This window comes from Argentina silus (genome assembly GCF_951799395.1).
Source record: "Argentina silus genome assembly, chromosome: 17".
Lineage (NCBI taxonomy): Eukaryota > Metazoa > Chordata > Actinopteri > Argentiniformes > Argentinidae > Argentina > Argentina silus.
The window spans coordinates 8,139,245-8,154,381 of record NC_139671.1 but is presented as its reverse complement, the minus strand read 5'-3'; the positions used below and the strand labels follow the sequence as shown (position 1 = coordinate 8,154,381).

General features: G+C 40.8%; 1 protein-coding gene across 1 annotated transcript; it reads left to right on the top strand.

The window, feature by feature from the left end:
• Positions 1-2,445: 2,445 nt before the first annotated feature.
• LOC310817829 (uncharacterized protein C14orf132) lies at positions 2,446-12,192 on the top strand (the record flags this gene model as incomplete). The annotated part of the gene is made up of 2 exons (XM_083688545.1): positions 2,446-2,509; positions 11,962-12,192. Exons 1-2 carry the CDS (start codon positions 2,483-2,485, stop codon positions 12,190-12,192), a joined length of 258 nt encoding a protein of 85 aa, XP_083544671.1. The 5' UTR covers positions 2,446-2,482.
• Positions 12,193-15,137: the final 2,945 nt, after the last annotated feature.

Here is a 15,137-nt window from a genome sequence, read left to right as displayed (position 1 = left end):
AGCCTGGGAAAGGCTGCAGATGAAATATTGATGAGCTTAAGAGATAGCGTGTCGGTGCAATTGTTGTACTAAATTAATGCCCCGCACAAGACAAATCCTTTTGGCAATTTCCGTCTTGGTCCCTGAGAAAAAAACGCAATTATAATGCATTAATAGAATATCATTACCTAATACCAATAGAATGCATAGAATACAATATATAAATAATAATCAGCCGGAAATATATATGATGTACTGTGTTCATATTCTATAACATATTAAGTAGTGGTGGAATAGCGTAGCTAACATTAATGTTGTAATGGCCCTTTGTTTAAATACCACAACATAAAACAGTGTAGAGTGTATTTTACTGTGGCTCTCATTTGGGTAATTACTGTTTGTACAGTGCTTATTTGCATTCCCCTAGAATACATTAAAGACTTCATATAGGAGTTGTGAATGGGAAAATGTAACTCTATGTGCCTGCCTCTCATCACCCTCATAAATATTCAATTGAATCTAGTGAATCTTTTCAAGACATTTCATTATCTTCTCCTGACCTCCTAAATAAGTAGTTGCAGAAGTCACCTGTAATTGGCCTGTAATTGATTTCATAATTACCTACAGGATAGGACTATTTTAGTTGATGGAGTTTTTGTCCATATGAATAAAGATGTTCTGCAGAGTTCGATTCTAGGTCCACTGTTGTTTACCATTTACAGAAATAATGTTGGTTTGTCCTTGAACAATTGTAAATTACTTCCAGGGTATTTTTTTTCTCTAGATCTTGTAATATTGTTTACAGTGATCTGCAATCTCATGTATTACTCATGTATTTGTACCCTGAAGGACGCCTACATTGACAAGTCCCTCATTATATGTACCTTGGCCCAGTATTTAAAAACACATAATCTACATCAGAATGAGTCTTTTGCTTTCCAGGATCAGATCTATCTGGCAGATTTGTAGTAGTATAGGGGAGTCAGTCAGCTGGATCTGATCCAGATTAAAAGTTTTGAAATACTGAAATATTTAAAAATTAATCAATCAAAAATAAAAATGTTTAGTATACTGTAGAAATAAGTCTTTACCTTCGAGAATAGATTGTCCAGGCAACACTCCTCCCTGTCCTTGACTATGGTGACACAATGTAAATGCAAATGGCAGCCTCAATTCTTAAACCACTAGATTTGGTTCATCACTCTGCTCTGCGGTTCATTTCTAGGCATAGTTTCCACACCCACCATTGGCTTTTGTATCAGTCTGTGGATTGGGATCTTTGACTTTGAGAAAGGCTTATCATTGGATTGGATTTGTATATAAAGCAGTACTTTTACCTCAAATCGCTTTTATGTAACCTACTGTAGTGGTGATCAGACACGCTCTCAAATAGAATGATCTTCAGGGTAGACTGAGGTTGGAGCACTTGGCCCCACATAGTTATTTTAAGTCCTTGGTTAGGAACCAGCTCCTAGAGGCTTGCTCTTGCTTTGGTTAATGAATGTACAGTATGCATTTTGGATTTTATTGAGTTGTATATCTAAGGTGTTGTTTTGTAATGGTATTTGTATTGTAGACAGGGCGCACCTGCAAAATATACCTGTCTCAGTGTGTGTCCCTGAATAAAATAAATCTCTGCAGAGCTGCATGTCCAAGATAGGAGTCTCTGAATCATGGGCCATATGCCATTTTGATAAACTAAACTAAATTAGTAAATTAAGGAATGGTATAAAATTCATATGTCATCCATATTTTATCCGAAATGCCAAAGGAACGAGTGATCCTGGAAATAGAGCCGTACATTAAATATGTACAAATTAATCTAATGATCATTAATCATGCAGCCTCTTTTTCATTTAACATAGGTAGCCTACTCACTGCATGATTAATTACTTTTGTGAAATACCCGCCGTCATAAAATAGCAGACATGGTTTACAAAGCACTCTCTCTCTCTCTCTCTCTCGTATTCTTGGCCTTTTTTTCAAAATCCACGGCAGAATGTGCTACTAAGAGACTATTGAATTAGACTGTCATAACTAAGCTGATAAAACACTTGCCTAGGCTACATGATCAGCAGTTGGAGTTCATATGAACAAATACAGAGAAATCAGGCTACAGTGCAGTACGTGCTAAGCGATATCATGATCCTGTACTTTTCCAGATAATAGAAGGTCGACTCTCTCTCTCTCTCTCTCTCTCTCTCTCTCTCTCTCTCTCTCTCTCTCTCTCTCTCTCTCTCTCTCTCTCTCTCTCTCTCTCTCTCTCCCTCTCCCTCTCGCTTTCTCTCTGTAGGCTGTTGCGCTCTCTCTCTGTAAGGGTTCAGTCTCCTTATCCAACACCATTTACCAGACACTATAGTTATCTTCTCTACAGAGAGCTGAACGTTGGCTGGATCTGGGCTATGCTATTTTGATGGGAGAAACATTCTGATGTCCTTTGGCAGAAAAGGACGACTCGACACTGTTTCAAGATAGACACCGGTGTCCTCAAACACGTACCACCATGGATCTCTCATTTATGGCTGCGCAGGTAAGACCAATTTTTGGGGTATTATATCAACCAAGAGAATGCATTTGTTAATTCCACGGAGTTGATCATTAATATGATGTTCACCCACAAAAATTGGTCTCGGAAGCTTGATAAGGGTGATCGGACGAGATCAAATAAGCCACCTGTATGGAATCAATTGTAAGCGAGGTAAAGGAAAGTTTTTCTGTTACGCAGTTTGCTCTCTCATGCTGTTGTCAAGCTGAATCATTTTGCACAGACACTTGGCAAAAAGTCTATAAATGCATTGCAAGCCATAACCTTTCAGTGCATTTCTTGAATCTTGATAAGTTGATGATACCTGTGGGTTCCATATGTGAAATTGAGAATGTTTGTTTTACATGAGCAGATCAATTCCAGTTAATTTGAATTACTTCTAAGATCATTAAAATAGCGTATCCTAATTATTCAGAGAGAGAAATAAATATCACCAGCATAGGCTTTCCATTATTTTGTTGTTCTTTTCAAAATCAAAAATGTTCTTTTCATAATGATGTTATAACTTTCTAATCATCAGTAGGCTGTGTCATGAAAGTGATCAAGTTTAATCAGCCCAGATCTATATGCAATTAGAATGGAATTGAAGTTGATCAATAGCTATTAAGGTTCACTAATGGCTACGCAAGTGTCAATGTGCGATTCAGTACTAAATGTAATTGTACCACTATACCACGCCTACCGGGCGGCAAAGGGAACAGCCCTTCCCTACTTGCAAGCAGTGGTCAGCCCCCAATCCCCTGCCCGATCACTCCGCTCTTCCACCTCGGCTGGCCGCCTGGTACCGCCGCCTCTGCGTGGATGCAGCAGTCGCGCTACTCGGTCGCGGCTTTTCACTGTCCTGGCGCCCCGCTGGTGGAATGAGCTTCCCACTGCTGTCATGACTGCAGAGACACTACCTATCTTCCGCCGTAGACTGAAGACCCATCTCTTCAGGCTACATCTTAACTGTCCCTCCTGAAGACCTCTTCATCCCCACTACCCCCGTACAGTTTCTCAGATTTATTTTTCTTATGATGACTGATGGATAGATGATTCACTTACCTTGACAAATGTATTTGTTGTGAGTCGCTTTGGATAAAGGCGTCTCCTAAATGTCAAAAATGTAATGTAAATGTAAATGTACCACTACTCTCAGCAGTCAGCACACAGGTCTTCATGCAAATGTTTTTGTGTGATGTCTTCATGGCTGCTCTCATGCATGTACATGACATTGGCCATGTCTCTCAGAATACATTGGTTTGCCATGGGCAAGATAGGCAAGGAGGAGAGATGACCATTTTAATCTCATGTCCGTTTATCATAGATGTGCTCTTGTCAAGGTGAATTGGAGATGAGTTTACCCCGCAGAATACTTTTATCAGCGACGTGTAGTCTTGCGGTGAGATTGCAGCTTGGGAGGTACACTGGTTTGAGAGACTGATGTCTCAGCCTTGAGTTTGACACCAAGATCAGTGTCGTTTTGACCTGAACCTTGACTTGATGTCACACAAATGAATATTACTTTGTCACTTTTCATGTGAGCTGACAACATGGAGTTCCATATGACTGACTGCAGTTTGGTTGTAAGCCAGGTGCTGTGATACTAGGTCATCAAGCGATCAAAGAATGGTCAGAAAGGGTTGACGCAACTCTGCTGGCCACTTTCAGAGAGCTCTCCATTAGTCTCCACCAGTTGCACCTCTGCCCGCCTCTCCCCAAGCTCTTAGCCCAGAGCCACCTCACCCTGACAGACAGGAGGTGGTCACTTCAATATTAATGCTTGAGATGCTGCCTTTCTGTATGAGCCTCAGACACATAGTACCTGAACAGGAATGACAACATTGCAGAAAGTATCATAGAGATGTTAAGAATAGACATTCTCTTCCTAAGTATATTCCTCTACTTAGTCTTTTACATGTTGGTTTGAAATCAGAGGGCATCATAAGACAATAATAAGACAGTAATAAAGTGTAGTCATCTATGTTGCTCTTAATTTGACCTGTATGCTTGGTAGCAAATGACATTCCCTTTAATGGTATCCTTCATGTTGTGCCCTTGGTGCAAATTAATATCAGTCTCTATTTCTATTTGACAGATGATAATCAAGATTATAATTATTGCTCCCCGAGCCCTTCCATTTGTCTCATGTCAGGGATACTGTCTGGGTCTTCTTCTACCAATTTAATGTCTCTGTTCTGCAGACCACTGTCACTTTTATAGAAACGACCCAAAAAGTGGTTTTGTCGCATTTAACAAAAACTGATCTCCTGAAACACAACCGCAGCATTTATTTAGTGCAATATTCAGTATATCTCTAAATATATATATCTCTCGGCCATTGGTGGTTTAGACATACAGTCAGTGTTGCCACTGCTGCAGCCCCCTCTGCTCTGGATCAGGGTAGATGAGGATGTACTCCGTCACATCTGACCCACTAGACTGGGCTCATCAACTCATTTCTAACTGCTCTCAGGTCTCGCCCCCTGATAACCTCATCAACTTTGTGTCCTTGGCACCAGCAAACCATCAGCAAATTGTTTATTAATTATATCCCATCAAGAGCTGGTTTGCCTTGGCTAAGCCCTAGGGTGTGTCAGACTGTGCAGAGTGCAGTAATTAGCTAGGAGAGAGTGTTGGCCTCTGGCTATGGGGCTACAGGAGCAATGTTCCATGCTCTAGCTGCTGGCCGTGTGAATGTATGAACTTTCAGACAAGGGCTGAATACTGCCAGTTGTCAACAGCTCTCCAGGGTGAATGCCTGCATGGTGCAAGGACCCATAGCCCACAGGGATATAAGATGTGTGTTGGGTACCTTATTGCTTCTCAGGTAACCTCTGACACATTTTTTTAGGGCTGTATGAGATCTATATTGTATTAAATGATAACTATCTGATCCGGACGGACTGGAGCTGTGGTAGTAGGAGATAGTACTCTATCCTGTAGAGAAGGTGATTATGTTGATAATAACTATGGCTTGCAATGCCTCTGTGAATAAATGATGCTGTACCCCCATGGTGCTTGTAGGTTGTTTACCCTGTAGAGAATGCAAATTGGAGTGCAAATGAAAATGGCAGTGCATTGTGGGGATGCCACAGAGTTAGTGAGTCATTTGCTGTAGCCAGAGGGGGCCTTTCTCTCTCAGAGCTGCAAAGAGAAATAGCCGAAGCAGGCTATTTCCAAGCGTAATGGACTTAAAAATGTCTTAAAAGATATTTTGGCCCTTTGTGCAGGCATGGTCAAGTGAACAAATGAGACTATGGTCACAAATGACGTAATCCTGTTCATTCATCCAGCCTCAGAGTTTTCCTCTATTCCTCTCTATTAATAGCAAATGCACTGTGAACATGCATGCGCATAAACTAGGACTTTACTTTTTGCATATCCACATACTATTTTACCTTACAGAGCAGGGTGAAATACCCATTTATCTCAAATATTAATGTCAATATTGCAAGTAGAGCTCATTATATTAAAAAAATATGAACGTTCAGCCCCATAAAATATTTGCGAAATAAGGGAGCTGTAAGGCAAAACAAGAAATATGTCCTTGTTAAAGAACCAACCATGCATTGTTTAAAGTGTATTAATGGGCATTGGCACATTTAAGACCTAGAACATCAAATCAAGCATTCCCTGAAGAGGGTAGATGGAAGGTAATGATATGGATGGAGGGATGTTAATTTTCAAGGATCTGCAATGGTTGATGAACAGAGTGATTTACTGCGTTTATAATCCATATGTTATCTAGTTTCACATTTAAGCGTGCATATATAAATCTGAAGTATTACATGCATTATCAAGTTGCTCGTCCAAGTGTTTGCCAGGGACGACAGTTTTGAATATGAAAAAATACTTTAATTATATTTATGTATTCATACAGTATACTATAATATTGAATGGTAGAGTCATGATTGATTGATCAAATTGCCTCAGTGATTTGCCATTTCATTTTGGATGAATTCACAGATGAAAGGACATTTTAGTGTGTTATTTATTTTCATCATTACTCAGAAATAGCTTTTATGCAGTTGTAATGGAGTAGCTGAGACATTCATCTTAGTTTTACTTACTTTTTCTGTCAAATATTCTATAAATATTCTGTGAAGGACACCATTGACCCTCGCTTCATGTGAAGCTACAGTAATCAAACATGAGTTTGAAGTAATCCACTAGATGTACACCTCACAAAGGCATGTACTGTACACTCACTCACACTCATGCAAACGTTTTGCCCCGGTGAGGGTTTTTTCGGACCTACTGACATGCAGAGAGTCAGAGGACCCCGTGCCACCCTGATTATGTCTCATTACAGCAGGCTCCATGCTGTGTGATGCAACCGTCCAGGGGACGCAGAAACCCCACCTCCTGAAGAACTCATTATCATCACTCCAGTTCAGCGGTACTGTCAGTGCCTCGAGACATGCCAGGATGTACAGTACAGTACATATGTAACAAGCCACTAGTTCCAGCTCCACAGTCCTGGCCTATACGGGTAGGAGGCCAGGCCTCTCACACTGAGTCTGACTACAGTGCAAGCTCATAAAAGGGGATTTGTATGCCCTGCGAATCTGAGTCTCATGTGTTTTCAAAGGAGGCCAAGGGCAGGAGGAGTGTCGGGAGTCCTCTCTGGATCATCGCTGTAGCTGACAGCAATGTAGGGCACTCACTGTGGCTCTCACTGATCGCCACTGTAGCAGCAGTGCCACTTCCAAGCCAGTGAAGGTCACGTGATGACGCCGTCCATGTTGAAGTGTAGAGGTGGGCAGGTGGCCCTCAACACCTCAATGTTCATTGTTGTTGTTTATTGTTGACCCCTGTATGGATTATACTGTATATGGAGACATTGGCAGGAACAGCTTGCAGTTTAGGGTTTTTGGTTTCCATGATTCACCACTCAGGTCATTGTAACTGTGAACTGTGTCATGGTACCCACATCCAAGAAACTATCAGTCACTTTTCTTTTCCTCACATATCTCCTATTAGTATATACCATAGTTTTTAAGTCCTGGCAAATACACTTATGTCTGCGGGGGCTGGCTGATATTAGACTCCTGCAGTGCCACTTCACTGAAAACACTCCATCCTCAGGGAAACAGAAGTACATCGCTCGACGTGGTTATCTAACGTTGGCCCAAATCTATGGCTGCTCCAGCTTTGTTTACTTGCTTTTTTTTCTTTCAACTACTCTAGTCAAATAAATGTGTGTGTGTGTGTGTGTGTGTGTGTGTGTGTGTGTGTGTGTGTGCGTGCGTGCGTGCGTGCGTGCGTGCGTGCGTGCGTGCGTGCGTGCGTGCGTGTGCGTGTGCGTGCGTGCTTGCATGCCTACTTGTGTGTTTTGTTTTCCTCCTTTGCTTTGTGAGCCTGAGGATGAATGGCTTGTGAGTGTGTGTTCACATTAAACAGCCTGTCCGTTGTGATGCTGTCCAGCCCTCAGTCACAGTGGTTAGTGTGACATCATGTGGAGCAGCAGACCCTCTGAGCAGCAGCGCTAGCTAACTCTGAAATCCAACCTCTGTATGATTAACGGTCTGGTGGGCGGGCAGTGCCTGTCTGGCTGCATACTACAGTGAAGACTCACCCAGGCATGAGCAGGCAGAGGAAAATAATCACAGGATGTGCAATATGCCTGTCAATCCTCTCCTTTCTCAGTGATGACATCTTGCTGTGTCCTCAGGATGACCATCTACAATAGCAGGGCTGTGGTTAGCCACACTCTTGAGCCCAGGTACCGGACCGGAAAATAATAGTCCACATTCACTATCTTATTGTATTATACCCACAAGACATTCTTATCTGGGGGCAGGGAAAACAGTGAGAACGTTCTGGATTGTTTTGGAAGGTGACAAGGCAACAATGCTGAGCCTGTGATTAGTATAGTGCTTTGTGATTCTGCCACAGTCACAGTGAATATGAGAGGACCCAGACTCCTGGCAGTCACAGTGCTGTTACGGAGATGCGTGATTTGGAACAAGAGAGAGGCAAAATAGCTGGCTGACTCTGTTTTGTCAAGGGTACTCCATCTTCAGTAATGGGATAATACTCATTTGAACTGGCCTGAGAAATGGTGGCTCACTAGATAGACCTGCCACTGAACTGAAATGAAACTTTTCTATGTTTTCAGTATTGATATTCCTGTTATGAATATCACATCATGCTCATTAGTTTGAGGCACTCATCTTATGCTCTGGGAAAAGGCCATGGCTATGGATTGTAGAGGCAAAAATCCAATAATTGCAACACATTTTAAAGATGAGTTAATACTGTATGTCATACAGTACACTAAGCGAAATAGTGTTGTCGTCCTAACCTGAAAAAGAAGCGTCTTCTGCTTGTCTCACATTAGTATGTTGGTGGAGTGATGGAAGGATGGGTGTTTCACCAAAATACATAAAATGAGCACATTCAGTAGCTGTACTGTATATGCAGTACAGGAGGATATACAAATGTACAGTACAGGTCCTTTAAAAAGGGTTTTAAAAAAAAGAAGTTAAAATGTATGATTTTGAGACTTATTGTAGTCATTATTCAAGGTTTTTGAGAAACAAACGTGCTGGGAAGAGTTACATTAGCAGCATGCCTTCCTGTAAGATAAATGTGACAAACTAAACTAACAGACTATCGCAGGGTGCTAAACTGAGTGCATGAGCAGTCATTCAGGACCGTTTCTGAAACATCGCCCCTGACGGTGCAGTCTGGTGAGATAGTTCAGACACTATCACAGTACATCTTTCCCAGCATCTGAATTGTACAGTTGATGGGAGTGTGTAGCGTCACAACTATGTGCTTTCAGTGAAAAGCGGACATGTAAGTGCTCAGTACTCTGTGGTTCCATTGAACAAACAGCGGCTTTGGGGCTTTTTAACTTTCCTGTAGCTGTCTGTAGAATACAGTAACATCATTTTCCCTCTTTCGGCAACCGCCGGCTATAGGACTGAAGATCATTTAGTGAACAGAAAGCACTTAAAATGGCATGACTGACATCAGACTGGGGACTTCTTTGGGAACCTGCCTGGTGGTAGCTGTTAACTGTTTGTGACGGCTGCTTTGTAAGGAGAAAGTGCTGTCTAACACGTGTGCACCAGGCTGTAGTGTTGGAGACAGCCACACGTAGGCAGGGCATTCTCTCACTCATCTAGGATTCTCTTTCGATATTCAATCGAAAGGGAGTTCTTTTGAAATGCTTTTTTGTACAACTAGTGGTCATATTTGAACAAAAGGCGAATGGTATGAGATACATCATTTGTAGTACGATGAACATATCATTGTATGTTTCACTCACTGTTCATACTTGAAGTTAATTTTACATTCATGTTTCAGTGTATACACTATTTACTTTTATTATATGAGGATATTTTATTCAAACAAAATAAAATGAGCATTGGAGGTGGTTTTGGTTTTAACAATAAATCAATATTTTTGTCCAGTTCCATTGTCCTCCAAGAGTTGCTGAATTTCTTCACTTCAGTTTGCTCTTTTGTTGGAGAAAGCAAGGTAGCGGAACAGATCCAAGATGTTTTGGGGGAGAGATTGTGATTAAAAAAAGACACATGTTCCATATATATTTACATTTAAAGAGATTGTGACAGTGATGAAGAATAAACTTTGTGCTGGGACAGAAAATGCCCTGAATTGAGTTAATAAATCCAGGTGGTCTGGTTACGTTTGTGTGAAGCTCCTGAATTACTATCTTGTTAATGTCCCTTAATCACTGGCTCAGCTGCGAGTTAGCAGGGTTTTTCCACTAGGGAGCCAATACGTGAGATCCATTTGTTCAGCCCAGGAAGCCATTTCAAAAAGACGTTAAGGCTGTGACAGACACCTCTATTACCCTGAACATAGCACTTTAATGGCTAGTTGGAGCCAAACGAATGTAATCCGATACATGAATGAATGAGCATGCGCGTGCCCCATTTTTCATTCAGACTGAACTGTTTGTCTTCATAGCCATACCGTCTTATCCCTCTGTGGATAAAGATCTGTGGCAGTCTGTGTGTATGTATGTACATTTATTTATGTGTTTGTGTGTTGTGGTGGCATGTTTGTGGGTTTTATAGGAGAATCCTTGCATTTCTTGATGAAACCCATCTTGTGAAATCGAGGAAATTACCTCTTGGGGACACCTTCCACAAATTAACAGTGCATTCCATTTCAAGACCAGGTCATTGAGTCAGCCTTGCCTTGGTATACATTTTCATGTCTTTATGTCTTCTCTGATCAAATGAGTATAACTGGTTTGTTTTTTAAGAAGTTAAACAAAAAGCATAAGTTGTTCAATGAGGTGAGTCCTCTATTTTAGAAGATGTGCCTGACAGGGCTATGGAGAGAATACTAGGAGAAATACTGGGAGAGAGATAGTTCACCCAAATTACAGATTCCTAAAAAGCAGACAATTAACAACCTACAACTTGTTTACATAGCTACAGCTTAGCAGTAGCACTGTTACAGTATGTGCACAACATTTCCAACACATTTTCAAAGTATCCATAAGATGAGGTAAGTTTGTCATTTGGGTGAACTATTCCTTTAATTTCTCTCTATTGATTGTCTATCGATACAGTATGTGAGGTGATTACAGTAGCAAGAGCAATTAGGTGGAAAATGGAAAAACAGACACATCTACATTGCACTTGTCACAGCACTTCCCATAGATCAGGTCTACAGGAGTTTTAATCGGTCAGCCTGGTTTAATGTGACAGCATGTGTCTCTGCACAGTACCCATGAAACCCATGAAACGCACACAAAGTTCTATCCATGTCTCTTTAATATAATAATATAATTTAAGCAAACCTTTACACAGTATGTGCCAGACTAACTCCTTTAGGATGAGTTTTCAATCGTTGGTATTGGTTTGGTTTCTTTACCTGAGCATAGTTTCCCTACATTTTCCTAACCTGAGCATTGTGAATACTGCCATTGCATTATTTACCCTCCTGCAGAGAACACATAGCATAGGTGGGTATCTATAGGCACATAGAAGTTGATCACTCCTCCAAAAGATCACAGGAAGAACTGACAAATGCATCAGAATGTGTAGATTTCATACTTTCACAGGATAAATAATGTCCATGCCGTTCTAGTGGCTCATTGTAGAGACGCATTTGAATGGAAAAGTGTAAGATGGTTGAGAATTTTAACGTATACCTTTTCAAATAACTTCACCCTCCAGATAAGGGTTCCGCATATGAAATGAATGTGTAGCAAAAAAAGTTTCCAGACTATTTGCTTATTCAAGTCTATGATAGTATTTAAAAAAAAAAAAAAAAGATAACTGAAATACGTAGATAATATTTTATCACTGGTGTATGGAGAAGGAGATTAGGTTATTGGACTGGTGATTCAGAGGGAGTGTTTTGGGTATACAGTGCATAACAGGAATGTATAATCATAAGGCGCTGTGCACCGTATTCTGCCCTCTATTTGCATTTAATTGCCTCCCTTATCTCTTTGTTCCCAGATCCCGGTCATGACGGGGGCCTTCATGGACTCATCGCCCAATGATGACTACAGCACCGACCACTCCCTCTTCAACTCCTCAGCCAGCGTCCACGCTGCCTCTATGGCTGCCCATGGCCAGCAGGAGGAGCCTCAGTCCATGTCCCGTGACGCCATTTGGCTTTGGATCGCCATCACTGCCACCATAGGGAACATTGTGGTTGTGGGTGTGGTGTATGCCTTCACTTTCTGAGGCCAATGCTGGTCATATAGTGTTGCCAGGAAGTTGCAGGACAATTCACTGGGACATTAGCTTCTAGAACTGCGTAACATCTACATTGATCCTGAGGAGAGAATGACTCGTCAATCATTAGGGAGACAAGGAACAGTTTACAAATTCTGATGAACTGAAATCAATACTTGTTATATGGTGGTCATGTTATAACCATATAATACACAATGTATAGTGCTGCCAAAGGTTGAAATATGGAATAGTGTCTATATTTTCTGTCCACCATATGTTAGGATGTTGATATGTTTCAGATAAAGCTTTAAATGGTCAACAGACTGTAATTATAGTGTACAGTGATGTAAATTCTACTCTGAATAGCCTCAAAGTCTTTGTCACATGTCAATTCTGCAATAATCTCTACAAACAAATCATGGTAAAGAAAGTAACATTGATGAGTTTTTAGCATCTTTAAAGGAGCACACATTAGGACATTTTGACAGTACACCTGACATGTTCACTGTACTACAGCATATAATGGCCTTGAAAAATCTACAGGAGTTATGGAGCAATAGTGTTTAAAAGTAATAGGTCCCCACCAATGTTTTGATTGGCTATGGTATTCGCGTATTGATTTCTCCTGGCCACTCATAGCTCATTACAGAAAGTAGGCAAATGAAAACTATCCAAATATTTGTTCACCTGACATGTCTTATCTCAATGGTCTCCATTTTGTGATAGAAGTTAGCTAGTACCACTGCCTTGAGTGCTGAATAGACAATTGTAAATCAAATTTCACTCTGAATTAAATGTTTTTCAAACTAAAACATGGCCTCATAAAATGTATTTCACTTAAAAAACAGACCTTAAAGCTGCTAGCTGTAAGTGGGAATAGGCTGGCCTACCATTCCAGGTAAACAACGTAGAAGAAATTGCATTGAGCATAGTAAAAGTAACCGACAACCGGGAGACAATTTATCACCACAACAACCCTGAAAAGAGATATATGGTTACCTTAGCAACATATATGGTTACCTTAGCAACATATATGGTTACCTTAGTGTAGTGCGTCTTCCTTCCTGCTCCACAGTCCCATAGGAGGTGTGTAAACAACAAGCGGTGAAGATTGGCCATGTGCTGCTGTAACCTCAAACAGGATTTTAACTCTGAACTTTAAGGGCAATCGCTTGGCAAACTTGTCTCTGTGACTTTTACAAGCCGCAACATCACACTTTTCGGCTTGTAAGCAAAGTGGTGGGCCGGCCAATTCCGACTTACGGACAGCAGCTTTAAATCCCATAAGAATAACTAAATTGATGCTTTCCCTGATCTCTTGTTAGTTGAGTTTAAATGACACTTGCATCGATGCAAAGGCTTGAATCCATTTGAAAGTCATTGGTCAAAGTTGGTCGATGTACATTTTGATTAAATATGACATATTTATTTTCTCTTTCTACTTGTTAAACAATTTGCAACCCAAACAGCATTACAAGCCAAATGGTTTTGATGAAAAGCTCTATGCGGTTGCCATAGTGATCTCTTGTCCCTCTCTAGAATATGTTGCCTCTTGTTCCCAGTGCAGCACATCTGCTTTATCTCTCCCTAGCACACCTGGCTAGCAACACAGCTGGCACACAGCACCCTGGGTACATTCCAAACGGGCATCCACAATAAGGAGCGTCTTCAAACATGGACAACAGACATGACTTGGGCAGATTAAACTTAAATTAAGCATAATGATACTTTTACACGTTAACATTCCCCCGCAGAGAGACAGAACAGTTGTCTCACTCTCAGACCAGGGAGGGGGCATCCAAAGTCACTCCACCAAATGGCAGCAGACAGTGAGCTCCACAGTAGGTGTAATGCTGAGGCTGAGAGGCTAATGAAATGTCACTAAAACCCTGGCATACGGCAGAGCAGAGCCCCGGGAGGTCACACACAGTGCATTAATAATGTCACTCAGTTTGGCCTGGCTGTGACGGTCACAGAATGATGTAGTCCTGCGATACAATGTCCTTTTGAGTGTAATTGATGAGATTGTCACTCCAATACACCTTGCCTTTAGTTTGTGCGATGAGTCTGTACTTTATTGACCTTGATTAATTGATTTGTAATTGCGTGATGGATTACTTATTGAAATGGTGTTAATGATATGCTGATTAAGGAATCTCTGTTCCCTCTCTGGAGGGTTATGAATTGTGAAATGTATAAGCTCATATTCAATCTTTTCAATAGTTCAAGTTCATAGTACTATGTGTAGAGAGTGGTATAGTACTGTATGAGAGCTGCCAGGGTATGGATAAACAGCTATAGTAGCTAACCTTGGCTAAGGTCTATTTTCTGGCCAGATAACAACCTTTTTAAAGCTTGTATTTTTTCATGGCTGATGTAAACACATACTGTATTTTGGTACTTGTCTCCAGTGAGCATATGACCAGGTTGAACTAAAAAAAGACATATATGAAACATTTGTGTTTGACCACAGGGCAAGCTTAACCCCAAAGGTTTTCATAGTTATGTCAATCAGTACTCGTATGACCGCAAGCAAGGTTGAACTTGGGTTCACTCGCCCGGGGAGAAATTTTCTAAAGTTAGAAAATCCACATACCGTTACTACAGTACAGTAGATATAATATAGATGTTGCTGTTCAGAAGGATTATACAAACCTATTTGAATCAGCCCCTAATATAATTTCCTCAGAGGGTGTTGCTTTAGAATATCAATAGTCAACTGTCCAATCAGCAATCTCAATGATTTATCAGCACTTCATGGACATTGTGTGTATAGGCTCTGTGTACCCTGAACTGTTGATAATAATGTTACAGTGTTTGAGATTATATTAAAAAGACTATTTGTAAAGATAGGTGGACACTGATTTGTTCATCTATATTGTACTGCACTTGCACTGTAATTATGATCTTTTATATAAAAATGTAGTTATTATTAAACTGTCATCAATAAACGT